Source organism: Melopsittacus undulatus, chromosome 9 (genome assembly GCF_012275295.1).
Source record: "Melopsittacus undulatus isolate bMelUnd1 chromosome 9, bMelUnd1.mat.Z, whole genome shotgun sequence".
NCBI classification, from domain to species: Eukaryota; Metazoa; Chordata; class Aves; order Psittaciformes; family Psittaculidae; genus Melopsittacus; species Melopsittacus undulatus.
This window is the reverse complement of record NC_047535.1, coordinates 41,953,984-41,975,227: the sequence shown is the minus strand read 5'-3', so window position 1 is coordinate 41,975,227 and position 21,244 is coordinate 41,953,984. Positions and strand designations below refer to the sequence as shown.

Sequence of the window (21,244 nt, the reverse complement as noted above, 5' to 3'; positions counted from 1 at the left end):
TGTGTTAATTATTACTAAATTCCACTTGTTGTTACTGGCTGCAGCTTTCTCCCAGTGAAATACATTCAGAAGACAAGAGAATAGCTAATGAACAGTCAGTTTTATCCCTGGAGGCAGAAATAATTTGCAAAGTACCTCTCCAACCTCTGATCAAATGCTACATGCATTTTGCACTCCCAAATCATCTTTGATTTACTAGTATGTTCACCCTCCAACCATGTCTCTAGATAAGGTGTGCTGTGGGAAGGTTCCTGAGGGTACACAGTCCCAGGAGACACAATCTGGATTTCTGCTCAGGAGGCCTGCGCATGCTGCTCTTGCTGCTTGGCTTATTTGTTTTAAATGAGCACATGAGAAAACCAAGGGACTACAGAAATAGCACAAGCCAGAGTTACACACACATTAAAAAACCAAAACAAAGCCACACAACAGTGAGGCAGTCACAGCAAAGCTACCACAATAAAGTAATTGTTTGTCTACATGCACAAGGAGGTAACAAGAAGAATAGAAACTTCCTTTCCATTACTTACCTCGGGCTATATCTAAACACTGCATGGAAAGCATCCAGTAATAATAGGCAGCATCATTGAAGCGGCTCTCCAGCACAGCATTGTGTGTCAGCTGCTCCAGCACCTGCACCGCCTCGCGCTGCCTGCCAGCCTTGTGGAACGCTACCAGGGAGCCCAAACAGAGGATTTTACAGCGTGATTTTATCAAGTTTATTTTTTATTAACTGAAATTAATGCTTTCAAATTAAGAGCAGCCTATTCAGCCAGTATTGCAGAGTCTATCCAAGGCAGGATAAAAAGGATTATATGCTGGTATTTTTCTCCTTGAAAGCAGCAACACTAATGGAACATGAGAAACATCTGTAGCTATTTTGTGGCTTTTGCACTGGCTCCGCAGCTCTCAAGCTCATAGGTTTCGTACAATGCTGGTTGCTTGTTTTAAATACAGAAATAGCAAAAATGCTACCACGATTAGATCTCTGTACGAGCAATCTCAACACTGCAAATCACAACTTCATTCAAAACTACAGCAAATTAACATTTGAAGTTAGTGCTCTGGCTTGTAACACTGGGTATTTTGAAAGAGTGCTGCATTTATGATGTCTATCATTTATTAACAGCATTTATCTGATGTTCAGAAGCCAGTATAAAGTAAGATCCTGAATTCTGCGTAAACACGCATTTGGCAGTCTTCACACAGGGTTAATGGGGATGGGGAGAACTAAGGCCCCCGAAATGTACCCCCACAGCACAACTGCCTCCTGACTTCAGCTAGCTCACCTATAATCAATTCTGATGTAGCTCCACAGTGATCTCAAGCTCACCCAGTTCTGGAGCATCTATATTTGCTGAGCCACAGCAGCCCACTACTCGGCAGAACTAACTGGGAACCGCAGGCCTGAATTCAGAGTCCTGTGTGCAAGCTCCCAGACTGCCCTAAACCCAGGAGCTCCCAGCTCTGGTGCTGAGACACACAAGCTCATTCAGACCATGCCTGGCACGTTCACTGCCTTGGCCCTTAAAAGCGAATGAAGTTCTACACTTGGATCTGTGCTGGCTCTGGGAACAGCAGATGCAACAGTCACATGGAGCTGCACCTGAGAAGAGGAACCAGACTAAAAACGTGCTGGCTCTACATGGAGCTTGCTTCAACATCTCATCCCTGGAACGGTTTATGAATTAAAGGCGAAGCCTGTCCACATGATGGAAGGCTGACAGTTGTCTTTAAAAGTAACTTTAAAAACTTAACAAAACAGACAAATTCTTAGAGAAATAGGAAAATTTTACTTGTACAAACCTAACGTTACCTAAATATAAAGTAAATCCAGGCTTTCCACACAGGTTTATAAGGCAGCCACCATATTTTTAATTCTATTGTTATGAAATTATTAAAGACAGTTCAGATCATATCCCAAATACTGTTGCCACTTGCCACACTCAGATACATGAGATGGAAAATGCAGACCTGTACTTAGATATCACCATTTTTGACAGATTCATCACATTTTCTTATTAAATAAGGAGACTTCCTGCTACCTTAAGACCAATATGAAACCATGGATTCTACTTGGTTTTCAATCTCAGTGGTAAGAAACTGTAGGGCAGACTGCATGCTCTGTGCTAGGCAAGTATGGAGCAGATTTCGAGTGACCAGTGACCGGTCAGTGATAATCTCACCTTTTTGGGCTTCTTCAAATCTGTCGTTCTCTGCAAGCCACTGAGCATAAGGGACGTAGACATCATCTTTGAATTCAGGGTGCTTTTCACACAAAGCAAATGCCTGAGGTGAACAACAAATTCATTTTTAGAATACGTCATGGTTTGAACGGTTAAAGGGTTTAGAATGTTCCATGGGATCAATCAGTTTAGCTGTAGGTAAACTCATCATAAAAATGCATACACAGAATTGAAAGTGCATTCCAGATTTTCTCCCATACGAAACGAATGTATTTTAAAATAAAAAGCAATCACCAACAAAGGACGAGCAGCAAAGCACAGTCACAGCCTGGGGATGGAAACAGGGGAGCTTGAAAGCGCTCATATACAGAATGTAGTGGATCGCACAGCAAGAGGCAAATATTCTCATTTTCACAGACTGGATTATCTAAAGGAACGGACCCCACACTCTGAACGCAGCTCAGGTTCACTTCCTGAACCCACGAGCCAGGGAGGGAAGGACCAAGGCTACAGTTTTCCAAAGCACCCGTATAAGTGGGGAGGGGGGTTGTCAATTCCAGCAGCACTTTCAAAACACTTCCTTAGGAACCCAGACCTACAGAAAGCTTCATGTGAAGAAACAAGAAGAAGATTAATGGTGACCCACCCTGGGAGGGGGGTGTTACCAGCAGACCTGGGGTTTTATGGGAAAACCCAGTAAAGTCCAAACTTTACCTTATCAGAAGCATAAATCCGGTTATAGAGTGGGGTCCTCACCAACACCCGACATGTTCATCAGATCTAAATTATGTGTCAGGTGTGTCCAAATTACACAGAGCACAGTACAAAGCAGCGTTTCCCATGATACAATTACTATTTATTCTTTCTAGTGGGCTAGAAGCATCCCATGGATTATCACAGGAAGTGGGCAACAGTAACTCACAGCCAAAAAAGGTGCTCAGATGTGAGACCAATTATTCAGCCAGGAAACTAAACAAGTAGAAAAGCAAAAGCAAAAACCAAACCCACCATTGAACAAACACTGGCATGAAAATTAACCTAAATACTCTGAATCCCATTCACAGCAGTCTCCCTCCCTCCCTGCCTGCTGCTCCCTTCACTACAGTGCTGGGGGAGCCAGACACTTCTTGCAGCCAGCAACAATAAGCAGAGGAATCGAGGGCTCTCTTACTTCTTCCCAGTGGTGAGTCTCCACGTGGAGATGGACCAATGCTTTCAGGTCACCAACCCTCATGTAGGTTTCTGCTGCATAGCCAGGATTAGCAAGCTTCTTAAAATAGAAGGCGCATTTCAACAAAGGCTCACGCTCAGCTTTATCCAGTTTTCGAGCAATTTCAATTAACCTGAACCCAGTAAAAGGAAGGAGATGTTCATGTTCTGCCTTGGTTTGCCTTTTCATTATTTATATTATTATTAGTTATTGTTTATATTATTAACTTCACCTTTAATCAGTTATTATTTAATAAACAGCACAACAGCAGTACCATGCATTGCTGTTTCAACAGTTTTCAGCTAACAGTTCAAATTCTTATTTTTCCTTTCACAAACTCAAACCCCATTCCTTCAGCCTTCACTCATACGTGCAACTCCATGTCTCAGATTCTGCAGTCATGAAGACGGAGGGAGGGAGTAGGTCCCACACGACTAAGTGACATGGGACACACTTCCTCCCTAACTTAAGAAAAGACTGCCGAACAAACAGTTGTGCCACACAGCGCAGCTGAGGCAAGGGAAGGCCAAGTGATCTGTCCAAGATCTTGTGCAATTCAGCAAACAACCCTGTGTCACCTACTGCAAATCAAGAGATACTGTGCTGCAGTTGTCTTCTTTACCCACGAGGTGATCATCCTTAACAGCTTAAACCAGAGAAATAGGCTATTGCATGTAAGCGCTGCTGTGGTGATTACTCTGAAAAGCTTAAGGCATGCATATTTTAGAAGACAGCCTCATACTACAGATGAACCTCTTCATACCCTTTCCTGTTGCAATGCATTTGCTTTCATTATATATTTATGTTCTTATCATCTAAACATATGTAACTTTGAAACATTTTTAATTGTAGGTGTGCTTCAAGTACTCAATTTGATATAAACAAAGCACACAGCAAACAAGTTTTGTCTTATTTTAACATTATGTGGAACTCAGATTTACTTGAAGTTTTATTCTATATTATCTCTGAGATGGAGCCAGAACTTACATATCGACCCAGCCGTGGTCCCCACTGATTTCTATGGCCTTCATGTGCTCGCCTGCAGAGAGGTACATCTCCACTGCTGCTCTGGGTTCATTGATATTCTTGGCCCAGTCTGCTTGTTTTTTTATGAGCATCTTTGTGTCTTTGGGGTCTCCAGGTCCCAGGAAATCCTGCAATAGTGCAATACAGAAGTTTGCATTACCTTCTGCTCCCAAACATGGTCACAGCTGAGACTCTAAAATACATAAAAGCTTTTTCAAGGAATGCCTTTATGCCTCCTAAGAAAGGCAAGACTGCACGCAGCACAGCATGAACTGATCCAGCCTTCAGCAACCAATCATCAAGGCTCAGTGTTTGGTAGGAAGCAATGGCAAGTCTCCCAGTTAGACAGCTTTCAATTAAAAAAAAGAGTGGAGATTCTGGAAGGGCCAGGAGAAAGATGAGGCAGGAAGTGTGTCCCAAGTTGGTTCCTCAGGAAGCTCACTCTGTTGAGCCTGTTGAAGTGGATACAAACTGTCATTTCTGCATGCTTTTCAGGAACACGCCTTTCTGAAACAAAATACTATTCATATCAAAACACATAATAGATCAATTCCAAGTACAGATTTTCTTTTGCAAGCCAAGAAGGTATCTCTTCAGTCTCAAAGACTGACCCAGCCCTACCCCATGCTTAGTTAACAGCAGTATACCCACTTTGTTCAATGTCAGCAGCAGGATGCCCAGCCACAGATCAATGAAAGGCTGAAATTTTGTTTTCTACAGACACTTGATAATTATTTAGACTGTATCAAAGAAGCTCTTTCATAAGGACAGAATGACAGCTGCTCAGAAGTGACAGTGACTCAACTACCGCTTGGATTTCTGCAAGGAAGGCGAGCACCAGCCCTGGATACTGGGGTGATCATTCTAGCAGCTTGTTCAACTTCCCGTGCCAACAGCAAAGCCCTGGCAGCATTTAGTTCACATCACCAGGAAAAGAAACACCTAAGTAGTTCAACCGCAGAAGTTGGATTTAGGGCAATTTTGTCTGTTAGCAGAACAGGCTACTGCCCATTAAAGCAGCTTCCAGCAAGTGAAAAGTGAGAACAGCAGAGAAATGGAAAGGTGAGAAGAGAGAGGAAAACTACCTTTTCTACTGTGTTTCTGGTAAATTCTGACTGAGATTTAAAACACAAAAGAACCCCAACAAACAGGCAAAAAAAACCCACAAAAGGCTGCCACACAGCACAGATCTGCTCCAGGACCACAATGCAGCAATCTCCCTGCTGCAGGCAGTTGACAGGTACAGAACTGTTTTCCATCCCTGTCAGACCTTCGCTGAGCAGAGTTTTCTCTAGCACTGTCTGCTGTCACACAGCCCTCATTCCATAAAGATGTCATGTTAATCCTTGCACATGAAAAACTGAAGTGAAAGAATCAAGTTAAACAACATCTTTGACACAACTTGCTCTCCACCTTAGGTCACTAAAGTAAGTCCAAAATCAAGCTCAGCTCCTTTAAAGGATAAAGAGGTTTTTGTGAGTTCTCAGGAGTCTGGGATCTGGTACTGCGATAACAAGCCAATGATCAGGTATCAATGGACTTCCTGACCTCTGCCCACAGTCTGGACTCCCTAGTCAGAGCTAATCAATGTCCAGCACCAGGAATCAGGCTCTGTAAGAATCCCTTTGCATAGCTGAGGAACCATTAAAAGCAACGCCACCACCCCTTCCCCCCATCTTTCCTTGGAAACATAAATGGTAAACAGGGGTGTTTACACAGCCTTCCATGTATTGTGCACAAGAAGCTTCCTTCATATGCTGTGAACTACCTTTAATTTCCTCTTCATGAAGGATAGGGACACAAGACCTTTTGCTCTCTGATAGTTAAATATAGACATGACTACAGCCAAGAATTAAAAGAGACTTATGGGAAAATTTTCATCTATGAATTACATTTATGTTCAAGAGGAGCCAAAACACTGAAGCTAACAAAGACTCATCAGCCAAAAATAGTGGAAGTCAGACTTACATCAGCAAAGCTCCAAAGTATTTATATTAAGCTCTTGGAAGAAAAAGATCTCTCTGTGGCCCAGTTTGTGGAATCTCTGCTAGAACAGCTTAAATGTACGTCACGGTCAAGTCTTTGCCATGTATTGGGCAGAATAAGGCTCTGACAAGTGACAAATGAGACTAACCAGTGCATGCATTCTTAGGGATTTTGATAAGAAAACACCATGGAGGACTTAAAAGCCAAGTAATGCTTTCTTATCAGCATATCAAGACAGCCGTTTTAAAATCCATATTCAATTTATTTCTACATGGAAACAGAGTTTAAAAAAAGAAAACAAAATGCCAAGACATACGAATCAGTGGAAGAAAATTCTCTAGTAAAAAATACACTACATTAGATCCCTTGGTAGATCCCACTTTGAAAGCAGTTACAGACATTAATATTTCTGCATTCAAATACACAGTTGCAGACCATTACCTTTGCGTGGTCAAACATGCGCAGGTCAGAGTACATCTCGAGAGCGAGGCTTTCATGTCCACTCTTCCTGTACAACTTTGCTGCCTCATGGAATTTTCCCTGGTAGGCATAAACATCTGCTAGGAACAGCTCATTGTTGTTCTCTCCGAGCTTCTTCCGCTCCTGGCAAAATGAAATACAGAAGGGATGTAGAAAATAGTCTAGATGACCAGCATCTAGGTGAGAAATAGCCATGGAGGAATTAGATTTTCAGGCTTAGATTTTAACTGTTAATGAAAACCAGTATCAGGGTGTCATAATTATGCCTCTCCTACATTTCTGGTGAATTTATAATTAAAGGATTACAGCCCTTCTTAATTAAAATTAGGAAGAGCAAAATTAAATGTCACTATACAAACTAAAGTGATGAAAAATCACCTCTCTTGATTTCACACAGGAAAATGAACACATGCTGTCATTACACCCAGCTATTTTAAAGGCAGCCTCTGATGGGTTCCTTCTTTTCTCCTGGAGAAGCTCACTTGCGCGTCATTTGGCTGTATTAACACTATGACAGTGGGATGAAAACATGACAATAACTGCTAGCCATAAGCAGACTTAGCAAGTCTGTTAACTTGCCTCTGAATCAGAAAGTATCCCCACTGCTGTCCCACCATGCACAAGCTTGTGATGTCAGGCAGGCAGCAGTGGCACGTGCTCTCCTGCTAACTGCAGCTGCTGACAGCCTGCCTGGGCAGCTGCCCACCAGAGAGGCAGTGCATGTGCAGTGCCACAGGGAAACCCCTCATGTGAACCAGACCCACAGGGGCACACTGGCTTCAAGGGACCAGTGTCATATATACGTGTGTGTGTGTTTTAATATGTACGCTTTATCCTGTCTCTTGGAAACACATTACTCCCTACTTTGGAGAAAACTATTACTACTGTTAGCCCACCTCATATGGAAATATGTAGATGTGAATTGAATTGAAAGAAAATTGCACACAAGGAGGGAATGTATTCCACAAGCATACAAATTCAGTTCTGTATTGCCAAAGGAAACTCAGCCATAGCTCCTCTGGTCACACTCACTGACTGGGCTGACACTGGATGGGTGTTGAAAGTTCCCTTTAAAAGCTTTGTTTCAAGAATATCAGAGGAACTGTTACACCAATTTTTAAAGACTTCACAGGATCTTGCCAGACACAGAGATCCGGCAGCTACGTATCCTGCTGTCATCAACCAGAGAAAAAACAGGCATCATTACTGAGAAAAAACCATCACATCAATACAACATGTGTGCTTAGTTACACCCTTACAAGCCTTAAGAGGAATCCGATGTACCACAAGCAAGAGTAAGCAATGATGTAGAACTCTTACTTCAGGAGGAGCATTTTCAAGTCTGAAAGTAAGTCTGTGCCTGTTTGCAAAGGGAGTCTTTCTCATTAAACAGAATACAACATGATGAATCCACACTATCCTCCATAGACACAGATCTAGAGAAGCATATGTGGAAAAGGAAGGTCGGTAGTAGTGAGAGAATGCTCTCCTCTACCTAGCTACCCTTTAAAAGCAACGCAAAACTTTGTCCCATGTTAGACACCAAGAGCAGTCAACTGCAGCCAACTGTCATTTTGACATAACCAGGACAGCTCTGCAGAACTGGAAGACAAAGAATCTATTCTTTCAGAAAAGGTGCAAATCTAATTATCATGAGAAAGAGGAATTCCTTTTATGCCATCTCAACACTGATCTTTAAACTAAGTATTATCATGCAGTCTTTGTAGAAGGACAAGGGTGATACCATGTCTTTTAATGTGCTCATGACAGACAGTTATTGTCTAGTCAATTTCTATCAAGAAGTGTGAAGAGTTAAGAACTAGTGATTAGAGCACAGTATGGAAGTAAAGAATCCCCAACTCTATTTCCAGTTGTCAGACTTGTCATGAGATGTTGAGTTTGTCATTTTACTTCTCTGGGCTTGTTTCTGGCTCTGCAAAGAGGAGATAATAGTAATTACCTACTTCCAGGGGGTAAGGAAAGGCTTAATTAACTCATGTTTATGAAGTACGTTGTACTAAGCTCTGGTAGCACAGTAGTATTCTACCAATTATTAGTTGAATATTGAATGCTTCTCCAGTTTTCCTGAAGGCAGTTTCAGAAGTTCTCATCCCACACCCCCATTTCTTCCAAGTTTCAGCCCTGTGACTGGGATTTGTGTCATCTCTGCTCATTGGGATTTTTCACTCTGAACACATCTCCAACAGTCAGAAGCACTCTCTGAACAGAACTCCCTCCAAAACAGAAAGCACTGATCTTGGCACAGCACTCAGTGTAAGGATATATGTGGTCTTTAACGCTCCCTTACCTCTATGCTGCTGATCAATTCTAAATATCGAAGGTCTCGTACTCTGGTAAATGCCTATTGAAAAGAAGAATGAAAGAAATTGACTTGAAAGGCCAGAAGAATCAAAATATTGTTATGCATAAATCCAGTGTCATCAGGCCTGACAGAAACACGCTGGGCTTTGTGTCTGTGCAATCCCTAACCCAAGGGCTCTCATAACAACTGTGGCCCTGAGGTATCACAGTAAATAAGACCAGGGCAGAATCCAAACAGCTAGCACTGAAAATAAACAGCAAAGGCAGGGACTAGTAGGTGCACATGTCAGTCCCCTAGGAAATATAAAATGCTATTTAAAATACGACATAGTTTCATTCTGGCTATTTTATAGCTTTTCCATTTTGATGTGAGGCATGATACAGGCAAAGAAAATCTAAAGAAACTGTTACAAGGTAGAACATATAACTGATGGCATTGCCAAAGCACACTGCATGTGCTTAGGGCTTTTATACCATTCTGAACACTCAGTACAGAGGTGGCTCAGGGAGAGGCAGGGAAATAAAAAAGGTAAGGCAGAAGTACTGCAAGGCAGTATAATGTCTTTTGCAAATGGAGATAAATGTGCAACCCAAAGTCTCAAGTGGCAAAGTCACGTGTGAGCTCCAGCAGCTTAGCACTTATTCCTGACATGCATCAAAAACCAGAATTTTAACTCTTTAGACTGCACGCTCAAGATTTCCAACCAAAGTAATGCCTGAGAGGGCACAGCACATTCTGCTTACACCAGATCGGACTAGGAGCTAGGAGAGCCTTTAATGTCAAGAAGCTGCTTTTGTTCAAGTTAATCCGCTCTAATTCTAAGAGGGCACTACTTTGAAATCCCAAGGAGGCACTGAAAACTTCTTTTCAAGAGTATCTATTTGCATAAGGCCATCCATGAAGCTGAAATGATTCTGATGCCTCCACTTCAGATAAAAGAAGAAAAATAAAGTGTTTCATTTCCTTCTTAAAAAATCAGTTATTACAAGATGCCTATTGCTACAGGCCACCCCCTGCATATTTTTAGAATGTTTTGGTTTTCATATAATATTCATTATATTGAAATCAGTTCACCTCTCTTATTTGAGAAAAGGTAGTGAAAGAAAATAGGTAAGAATTTCATGCTGGAGAAAATTCCATTCTTCAGTATACGCCCATTTACAAACCACTCCCCAAAACAAGGCGCTCCAGAGGGAAAATGACTAAAACAATGACATTACACCATCACTGTCTTCAGATAACATTAACGTATAGCTAGAATACGAAAGAATATGAAAGCTCCACATTTGAACGGAGGTTATGTTAAATACTAGGGGGAAAACAGCAAGTTCCCAGCACTGGGGAAGGAGGGAGTCAGCCGAGGCGTTCTGTGGTGCCACCCGGTGGTCAGCAGCACCACTGAACAACCTACCACTTCTCTCTCCTCAAAGTTATTAATGCATCTTCAAGCACCAGATGAAAGAAACCATTTTCTTTGCATTTAACACTCTGATTTAGAACATGGTATTTATCTAGAGAGAAAAATTAGACTTCAGTTTAGAACCTCTTCTCAAGATCCTAGTTTATATATATTGAACCAACATATTCTTTGGTATGTGTAATAACATAGATGCTAAAGACAAGCAAGATAGTAACCGACGAACCCCACGTTGTACTCCAGCCATAGACCATACATCATATATACACCCTATATATATTTATTTATATACAAGTAATTATTATATATATTTACTTATTTCTGCTAAGTAAATAATGCTTTACCTTTTTAGCAGTTTCAAACTCCAGCCCTTCCAAGGCTTCCATGGCCAGCTCTTTCCAGTCAGTATCAGTCACTCCTAAACATGCAATTTGATAGGCTTCTTTAAACATTTTTCGTTCCAGGTATTGATACATGGGTGCAGACTGGGGATTTCCATTGAAAAACACATATTAGAAAAAAGTACTGAGATGTATTAGTGAAATTCTTACACAAGTGGGGAAAATATATTCTAATCACAAGCACTACAAGCTCCACAGAGAATAAAGGCATAGGGTTTGTGTCATAGACAACAACATTCTGGGGTGATTATTACTGTATCTTTAGACAAGCTGGGTTAATTGTATTCTAAACTCCTCCATCTTGAAGTTTTCCATTCCTTGTGTATTAGGAAGTAGTCAAGAATGTGAATCCTTCTGTGCATTGTACATGCTAAATATCATGTATGAAGAGTTGCTTTTTTTAATGCCACAGAAGCAGACCAAAGGATGGGGTATTTTGTTCTCGAAGCTAAAAGCATGAGAAGGGGCACAACAGCTTGGTGTGAAGCACACCTGGAAATACTCAGACACAGCAGGAAGAGGTATCATGAGGAAGTAACCCTGCTGTGTCACCCCTGGTGACAAAGCAGTTTTACCAAGACTGTGACTGTCAAGCCCAAAACACACTGACCTCGAGGACCTGCCCTAGAAAAGAACTAAAGAGAGAAACTGCCAGCTGCAGGCTGCCACAGACTAAGGCTCAAGATCTGCAGCTCAAGCCCTCTAAGTGACATGAGAGACTGCCTGCAACTCTGGGCTTGCACCTTTAGGCAGTATATGCAGATTCACTTATGTTATTTTTAATTTACCTGAAAATTGTGTACGTTTTGGTCCTCTCTTCCTCCAAAAGACTAGCTTTGGAAAAGCTGCCTCAGTGATGCTTCCCAGGAATTGCGTGGCATACTGGTGCCTAGAGCATACCAAGGCAGGCAGAGTGTGCCAGGCCCGGCTGATCCATAGTTGTGAGCCACACTACACAGCCCAGTGCCTAACCAAGGACCTGCCCAGCAATGCACCAGGGCAGGCAGGTGCCTAGAACAATGGTGTGAATAAAAGCACAGGGCACTTCTGCTTCTCCATTGCCTTCATTTCAAACCCTGCCCACACCTGACTGCACAGGGCACAACATTTTTTCCTTTTCCTGTTTCGTTTCTTGGACTGGTTTATACTCTTCCAGTGCTTTCCATAGTGCAAGAAATGGTGTTCCGAGGAAAACAGTCTCTAAATTTACAATGTCAAGACCAACCACATAGTATATATTCAAACATACAGCTTAAATGTTGCCTAAACACATCTAGGTGAAGCAACAATGACACAGTGTGTGATGTACTCATAAGAAAAAATGAAATTACAACTTGAGAAAAGGTACATAGAGAGACTACAGTAAAAATCCAAGCAGTGGGGCAACAACCACACCATATCTTCACCTTTGCTTTTAGATAATGTGCATTTGCAAGTGGGAAGGGAGAATTAGGAACATGATCAACAAGAGCAAAAAGGAAGTTAGCTTAATTAATGCCAAATAAAAATATCATTTGGATCATGCAATATAATTTAAATAACGATGAAGAAAGTGTGAACTGCGATCATTTTGGTAATGGAATACGAGTAAATCTCAGAAAAGCTTCCTCACTTCTTAAACATTGATGTTTATGAAATGTAAAGCAGCACTTAATGAGATTAAAGGATTACCTGCGGAACTTCAACAGCTGACATAGAAAAAACATGAAGACAGAAGATCTTGGAGCCGTTGTAACCCACAACAAAGCCTTGAAGTTTTTGCTGATGGACAGGGAAGTTACTAGCTTTGATATTGAGGTAACCCCCTCCAGAAAAGCAAAGCATATCCTCACACTGTGTATTCCAAGCCACGCTATTTGCATTGGGTTCCTACCGAGCAAAGGAACTGATGATTACAACAGGTGCAGTCACATCTTTCCTAAGAAACAGGCATCCTTCAGCCAGAACATGTGACCTACTATAGCCTGGATGTGTACACACACATAGTTATTATTTATATGTGTAATATTCTAAAGCCTGATTTACAGCGACATATTTTACATTTTAAATAAATAGCTGTAATTGTCTTGCCTTTGGTTTGTATTTATTTATGATCTATACTATCAAACCGTAGCATATAACATCAAGTTCCACAATAATACACCATTAGCTAGCACTTTCAGTTGACCATTTTTCTGCCTGTTACAAAAAGAAAGTTCCAGACCCTGTCTTTGGAGCACTTCATGCTTTCTCTGAAAATACTTCACCAACATTAATGAGCGAGCTGTTAGAGTGACAGCAAAACTGCAGTGGAGAGAGAATTATCATTATTCACTTTATACTCATGGAATACACAACAAAGAGGTTTAGGCTTTAATGCCATTCATATTAATGATAAAGCCAAAATGCTCATTAACTGTAATGCTTCAGTAGGAACCAGGACAGAGCGCTAAATTAAACTGAAAAGGTCACGTGCTTAAGTGCCCTTTATTCAGCTGTTGCTCACATATATCTCCTGTCTTCTAATTCCTTATCCACCAGCTCTTTTTAAGCTGGTTTCAATAGTGAAATAGATCACAGTTAAATGCTACAACATGTGATTAATGGCTTAAATAACACATATAATTTCTGCACAGCAACACTTCTGGTATGTTTTGTGCTCCAAATAACTTCCTGCTTCCCCCAGCACCCCCCTTTGATTTCAATTTGGATTTTACCTGAAACAACAGCTCCTTGGTGTGAATGTCATACACCAGGCAGGTATCATTCTCATCCACCACTGCCAGCTTGTTGCGGGATGCGCTCATATCCAGGCAGCGCACAGCTGTGTATTGCTTCAGCAGCACAATTGCGAACACGTTGTCAACAAAGATCTTCAGAATCTAGACGTGTGAAACCAGAGTCAGTCCTTCCACTTTTGTTTCCATCAACTTCAGTGCTGTTTAAAGTGTGCAACTGCATTTCTTTTCAGAGATTAACTGCATTAAAACTAAGTAAAAGCTTTCAGTTAGAGGTATCTTAGGAAGACTTGTTTCCACAGCACACTCTAGGTTGCAAGCCTATACAGATAAATGATAGGCTGCACATCCTGATTTCTTTTAATGCTCTACTAGTTAAACACATATTGATGCAATGCTACAGGAATATATAGCATAGGTACAGAAGAAAAAGAGGATCCCAACTTCCTCTCTGTCCCTGTTCTCTGTATCACTACCTCAGGGCTCCAGTTTGAAATTTTCAGCTGCAAACTGGCTTGTGAAAGAGACACCAGTGTCACCCCTGGCGCACCCACACCTTCCCAAAGGTCAGCAGAAGTGTACATACCCCCTTCCAATCCCCCCCCAAAGATAAACTCTCTCTCAGCTCACCAACAACTCTTTTTTTTGTCAGTTGTTCCTAGCAACTTATGGGCTTTATACAAAATTAAGTATGTATGTGTGAAATTTACAGCCAGAGAACGTGAAAGATAAAGAAAATCAGGTTTTAATCGCAAGAAGAGACTGTCAAGTGGCATTCTAAAGCATGCTGCTCCTAAGACCTTCCCTTGACAGCACAGAACAGATTTTATTTGCAGTGAAAAGACACCCATGAGATGTTATGTGTTACCTGACCATTCTTTAGACCAACTAAGAGACCTTCTCTTCCTGGTGGTCCTCCAATAACTTTAATATAACGAATGAGAGATTCCATCAGCCATTCTCGCTCTTTAATGCCTTTAAAGGAGAGACACTGCAGTCTTTTCTCCTAAAGAAACAGTAACATATAAAACACTGCATGAAGGTAAAGATAAAAACCTTACCTCTTTGCTACCTATACTATACATGCTATATATATATGTATATATATGTATACACACATAGCCATACTAGCATGTGCACCTACTTTTACATATAAAAATCATAAAGTCAAATAGTCAGTTAAACAGCATGAATTTTTTAAAGTGTTCCAGTGCTATAGACAAACAAACACCACCTTCCCCCCCCACGCTGCCAGTAGCTCACTCCCACTCCAAAATTCCCCTGGATTATGGGCTAATTTATCAAAAGACTAGAGAGTGTTTTGCTGCAGCCTGTGTATGCCACAGCTCCTGCTCAGAGCACACCAGCATTGTACACTGCGACAGCACCGGACAGCAGTACCCTGGGGAAAAGCTGTCACAGACCATAAAATACCAGCAACTGGGACAGCTTCCCTAGAGTCTGAATGCACCCCAAGATGATTTTAGGTTGTAAGGCACATACCTGGCACAAAATAATGTGCTCTGAACACACAACCAGCAAGTTGCATTCAAATTTTTTCGCTATCTTCTCCTTCACCCGGTAATACATATCTGAAGAATCATCTGAGTATAACTCATAAATCAAGATTTTCTCTGGCATCTGGATTGCTAATCTGTTTTTGTAGATTGCGATTTTCTTTACAAGCTCTCTGCCTTTTATTCTAACTAGAGAGGATAAAAAAACAAACCACAAAAACAATACAGTATAGACTGAAATGAAAATAATGGATACAGAAATCGGAAAAATTATTGGTACATTAAAACTGAATCTTTCTAAAGCACCTTTAAAATTAAAAGCAGATTCCTGCTCAGAGAAGTCTGTTGTTACACATCTATGTAATCTACTATCCCCATCACAATTTATCACCCTTTATTATTTGTCAACAGCACATTCTGGTGCCATACTTTGACTCCTTGCCATAAAAAGCCACAGATATGAAGAAACAAAATTGGCACAAATCCTTGAGGCTGCAAGTAAAGGAGAGGAGTTAAAAAAAGAAGAGCTAAATATGATGTACAGTATCTCCTTCACAGAGATTAAAACCTTATCTTAAAAGCCTCTGCCCCTCCCAGTGTCCTTTCAAATCCCCATATCTTTCATTAAGCTTGTCAGTGCTGATGCTCCAGAATCCAAGTTTGCACTGTCATCCTGCAAACAGTATTCCTCAGTTTTACTGTCAAAGTGACAACAATCTGTCTGGTACATGCAGCATATATTCCAAGGGGATGGGTATTAATTAAAACAAAACAGAATGCAAGTGAAGCTTTGGCCTGACTGCAAGTGTGAAATTACCTTTTTGTTCAGTGATGAGGTGCTGGACAATAACATCAGTCATGCTGTCTCTGTAAGCATAACGATCTTTATAAAGGCCATGAACAGTGCTGAAAATCAACTGATAGAAGGATATTGTTCCATCCTGGCACCCTACTGCCTGCACACAAGAAGAAAATAATTTTAGTTAATTGGTACATGTAGGTGAGAATTGGCAAAATGTGCAGTTTTTATATGAACATTATGTTCCTTTTCCTGCATAATGTACAGATTGATACCAGCTGCAGCCTACTGGTACTTAAACAGTGCTGAAAGTGCAATGCAGAAGGAGGACTAATCTCCTCACATCCTCACAGGCCATGGAGATCACCATGCTGTGAAGGTGGGGTTTGGTTCAATTCTATTGTGTTTGGTTTTTGGTTGGGTTTTGAGGGGGGGGTGGTGGGTACTGGATTTTCTGGGGGATGGGGAATAGTTTTTAATTCACTCTCTATCTCCTCACATTTGTACAATGACACGAAGTGCAGCATTTATGGCTAACCGATGCCTTGCAGGCATTTTCCACAAGTTGTAAAGAAACTCAAAGAGATCTGAACATTTTCTTCCCATCATGGAATTAGATTTGGTCAACCTAGAAGTTATTAGGTGCCGTTTTCCCATTTCAGTCACAGTTCCAGGACCTCAGGAGACTCTGCGCAAGTTCTACAGCCCAAATCACAATATCCAGACTAAGCTCCTGAGCTCAAGATTTATGATCTTACATGACAAACTGTCTATGAAAACACCAGAGAAATGTTCTGACTCACCACATAGTTGGAGTCTGGTTTAACTCTGCATGTCCACACCCAGCTGCTTTGCTCTCCTATGGTACCAAGACGCACACCATCCTTCGTGAAGAGGGAGACTTGTTTATCAGAACCTCCCAATAAGATATACTCTCCTTTGGTAAAATAGCTAACACAGCAAGGGTCAAAATTGAGCATTCTGTCCTTCCCAATCTACACAGGAAAAATAATCAAAAGCATTAACAAAAGGATCATTTCTTATTGTCTCAAGGCAACAAGTGCTGTCACTGCTACCTGTCTTCTCATCTCTGGCTATGCACAGAACACCACTGGCTATATTAAGATTCCCAAAGGCAGTTCTAAACTACATCCAAGAATCTCCCCAGTCCCCAACCAGTCTACTCAGAATACAAGCACCTCACAAAACCCACTTTAACCAGTTGAAAAAAATACAAAGATGCCCTCTCCAGACCAGTAAAACATATCACAAAAGTCAGCAAAGTTGCAAGGGCTTTGACACAGGAATTGTAAAAGCAGCTGAGCTGCCATGGAAAAAAACAAGAGCTGAAGGAAAAGATGGTTAGAAAAAGCAGACTCCTGAAAGGCTGGGAAAACAGAAAACATTTGCTGCAGCTAATCAAGCACTTTGAATGCAGAACACAAAACAGAATCAGAAAAACCCTGCCGCTCTTGAATGCACTTACTGAAACATACCTGTTTGCCACTGAGGTGGTAAAAGGAAAGTTTCTGACCCCAGTCTGCCACAGCTAAAATATCATTGCGTTCTTCTCTAATGAACAAAAGAGAAATATGTAGTAATTCTACAGTGATCTACTAACAAATTTCTTGGAGCAACAGAACCAAGTAATAGAATAACAGAATTTACTTCATATTACAATTTAAAACAACCCAAAACCTGAAAGGACAGCAGATACATCTTGCCATTTAAAACTGATGGAGATAGCCTGGGGACACAAAAGTACACTCAGTCTCCACCACAGAACAACTGCAAGGCTTGAGGCATAACTTCACACACAGGGCACATGCCCTGGTACAGTGAAGCTAATGAACAGTCTCTCACACAGGTGAAGCACCCAGGCCTGGCTTCAGATCTCAGCTACTGTAGTACAAAGCCACCATAATACCAGTCAGTGCAACTGAGCAAGAGTCAGCTACAGCTGCCAGTGTAAGGCAGGGAAACAAAAATAACCAAAATTGCTCCTGTGGAACCAACAGCAGAGCAAGGAAGGGCTTCAGGTCTCAAATTTGTGAACTTCAGGACTCCAATATGACCTGTTCAGCTTGGAGCAAACCATGAGTTACCTTCTCCACAGCTTGTTGCCTAGGAAGAAGGGAGGTGGTAATCTGAATGTTCTGCTGCAAGTAATGCCCTTAGTCATAAACCTAAGGAAAAGCTAACTTTACTAAGCACCTCCCTCTGCTCAGTGCATGATGCACACATCTGCGGTAGTTCTCATGTATGTGCTATCTCATAACGAACACATACTAGCAGGATAAACTAAAACCAGGTGTCCTAGGTTCAGCAGTAGCAGTCATTTTTTCTCCTTCTTGGTAGCTGGTGCAGTGCTGTGTTTTGACTTTCGGCCTGGGAACGGTGCTGATAGCACCTATGTTTTTAGTTACTGCTCAAATGTTTACTCTGACCAAGGACTTTCTGAGCCTCATGCTCTGCCAGGGAGGAGGGGAGGCCGGGAGGAAGCAGAGACAGACATCTGACCCAAGCTAGCCAAAGAGGTATTCCATACCACAGCATGTCATACCCAGGATGTAACTGGGAATTACCCGGAAGGGCTGGAGCTCTGGGGGGTTGGAGGAGGTATTGGTCAGTGCTCAGTCGAGCAGGGTGGGGTGAGTTATGGGTCAGTGGGTGGTGAGGTGTTGTGTTCTCTTCATTTGTTATTTCCTTTATCATTATTATTATTATTGGTGGTAGCAGTAATGATTTGTGTTATACCTTAGTTATTAAACTGTTCTTATCTCAACCCGTGGGAGCTACATTCTTTGGATTCTCCTTCTTAACTCTCCGGGAGTTGAGGGAGCAAGGGGGGGAGTGAGTGCACGAGCTGTGTGGCTGGGTTTAAACCACGACACCAGGCAACTATTAATCTAGAATGTCCTAATTCTGCGTATCTGATTTTGTACCCTGCACAGTACACCTTGCCTTTGGTCCTTTTTGTAAATTACTGTTCTAGATAATATAGATACATATGTTCCTTTGAAGTTTCACTCACCAGATTAAATCCACAGGGGCCTCTTCTCTGTCTGACTACACTGGGGACTGCCAGGCCTGGATTTCAGTACCAGTATCTCCTCTGAACGGCTGGGAACTGACTCCTCTTGTTCATCTGCTCTATGCCGAAAATCCTCCCACCCACTGCAAGAGCAACCCTTTACTCATGCATTTGGAACAATATTCCTTCTGAACTGAAGTGATAAAACAGCTCCCCTCTCCATGCCCCTATATCCAAACAGAACACCACCACTCAAAAAAATCAAGCCAACCTAAACCAATACAGGAGACAGGCTTCTCGAGGCTTGGGAGAACCTTCTTGCTCTCTGCAACTCCCTGAAAGGACAACAGAGCCAGGAGGTAGCTGGTCTCTTCTCCCAAGTAACAAGTGATAGGACAAGAGGAAATGACCTCAAGCTGCAACAGGGGCGGTTTAGGTTGGATATTAGGAACAATTTCTTGACCAAAAGGGTTGGCAAGCATTGGAACAGGCTGCCCAGGGCAGTGGTGGAGTCACAGTCCCTTGAGTCATTGAGTCATTGAGATGTGTAGGTGTGGCACTTGGGGACTTGGTTTAGTGGTGGAACTCACAGTGCTGAGTTAATGGTTGGTCTTCTACAACCTAAATGATTCTACAATTTAAATAGAACTTGTTCCCACTTTCTCCATGTGATTGAAGACTGGCAGCAAAGCCAAAACCCCAATATAGAATCACTTAAAAAAAGGTAACCTACACGGCATTAATCTGTTTCAGCAGCGATAAAAGTCAAGACTCTCTGCAATCAATAAGCCAGGGATTACCTATTCAGCATGAAAAAGGAAGGATGAAATTATTTACCTGGATGGATTCCAACAAATTGACCATATTGGAGTTGAAGCACCCCCTGCACGCTCTATTTTAACTTTCTCTTCACCATTCTTATTCCGTATGCTGACAATGCCATTGAACATCCCCAGAGCGAGGTACTGGCCATCATTTGTCCAGCTGGTAAAACACACATTTACTGAAGAGCAAACTACTATAAACAAGCAGCAGGAAGGTAGGATGCACAACACACTCAAACAGGGAGGACTGAAATACACTTCTAAGAGGGAGTTCTGGGAGGTAGCCAGTAATCCCACAGTTTGTTTATGCATCTAAATCCACATTTATGGCAACAGCATGCACTACAGCAAGAACATTTTATAATATACACAGAATTAAAATATATGTAGAAATAAAAAAAGAAAAAATTAAATCTATCATCTGCCTTCAATACTTGTAACATGTGCTAAGTAACAGACACATTTTGGGGAATGACAGTGCTGGCAGTAGACCAGACTGCTTTAAAAGCCACGTTTAGAACACTGATCAGATAAAACTGCACAGTGCAGGACAGAGGAGACCTGAGCTCTGTTCTTGTCTCCACTGCAGTCAGATGGACGACTTTATACAGTTTCCTCATAATCATTATTATCTCCAAACCAAAAGTATAATTATTTTTCCTCTAACTTCACATTACTGCTGTTTCACAAAGTGACTAACAGAGGGAGAGAGAAGGCACCTACCCTAGACCAGAACACCTCTCTGATACTTTCAGAGGAATTCAGTTATAAAGGGCACCAAATAAAAACCAAAATAAAAACCAAACCCCTTTGCTATGAAAATAGAAAGAGTGCAGGGAAGGGACAGGGGGCACAATCGGTCTCTGTGAAGACTACACCAGAAAGAACAAATTACCTCTTATAAACATTAATCATATTCCTACTGGAGTATTATAAACACTGCCCAGGTACTTCACTGCTGAGAATGGCAAAGCAGCAACACATGATCATACTGAGCAGCCAGGTAGCAGAGCCTGGCACGCTGCTGGGCACCGGCTCTGCGTACACTGAACTATCACACTGCTGGGCACTGGCTCTGCATACACTGAACTGTCTCACTTGAACTTTTTCTTCCTTTAAGCTTGCATATTAATTTGAATGGTTTGCATTGAAACTAACTTAAATGACCCAGGTAATCTTTAAAACTTACCTACAGCAAGTAATCTTACTGCTGGTCTTATTTTTAGAGACTGATTTCTGCTCAGGAGACCACAAGCCTTGATTAAAGCAAACAGAAAGTCAAAGTAAATGACAAATGACCAGTGTTCAGAATGGAAACTAACAT

The 21,244-nt window shown here is 41.6% G+C and overlaps 1 protein-coding gene across 1 annotated transcript in view; it reads right to left on the bottom strand.

Moving 5' to 3' along the window:
* Positions 1-21,244, bottom strand: part of IFT122 (intraflagellar transport 122) — a 32,746-nt gene that overhangs the window by 7,217 nt on the left and 4,285 nt on the right. Inside the window, exons 6-21 of the mRNA XM_034066011.1 lie at positions 21,110-21,176; positions 19,934-20,080; positions 17,559-17,634; positions 16,866-17,057; positions 16,081-16,219; positions 15,250-15,452; positions 14,615-14,752; positions 13,726-13,890; positions 12,701-12,898; positions 10,973-11,113; positions 9,197-9,250; positions 6,850-7,011; positions 4,384-4,550; positions 3,358-3,529; positions 2,187-2,289; positions 531-671 (exon numbers count right to left, since the gene is read on the bottom strand). Of these exons, the coding sequence (XP_033921902.1) occupies positions 531-671; positions 2,187-2,289; positions 3,358-3,529; positions 4,384-4,550; positions 6,850-7,011; positions 9,197-9,250; positions 10,973-11,113; positions 12,701-12,898; positions 13,726-13,890; positions 14,615-14,752; positions 15,250-15,452; positions 16,081-16,219; positions 16,866-17,057; positions 17,559-17,634; positions 19,934-20,080; positions 21,110-21,176 (2,265 nt within the window). The remainder of the gene's footprint in view (positions 1-530; positions 672-2,186; positions 2,290-3,357; positions 3,530-4,383; positions 4,551-6,849; positions 7,012-9,196; positions 9,251-10,972; positions 11,114-12,700; positions 12,899-13,725; positions 13,891-14,614; positions 14,753-15,249; positions 15,453-16,080; positions 16,220-16,865; positions 17,058-17,558; positions 17,635-19,933; positions 20,081-21,109; positions 21,177-21,244) is intronic.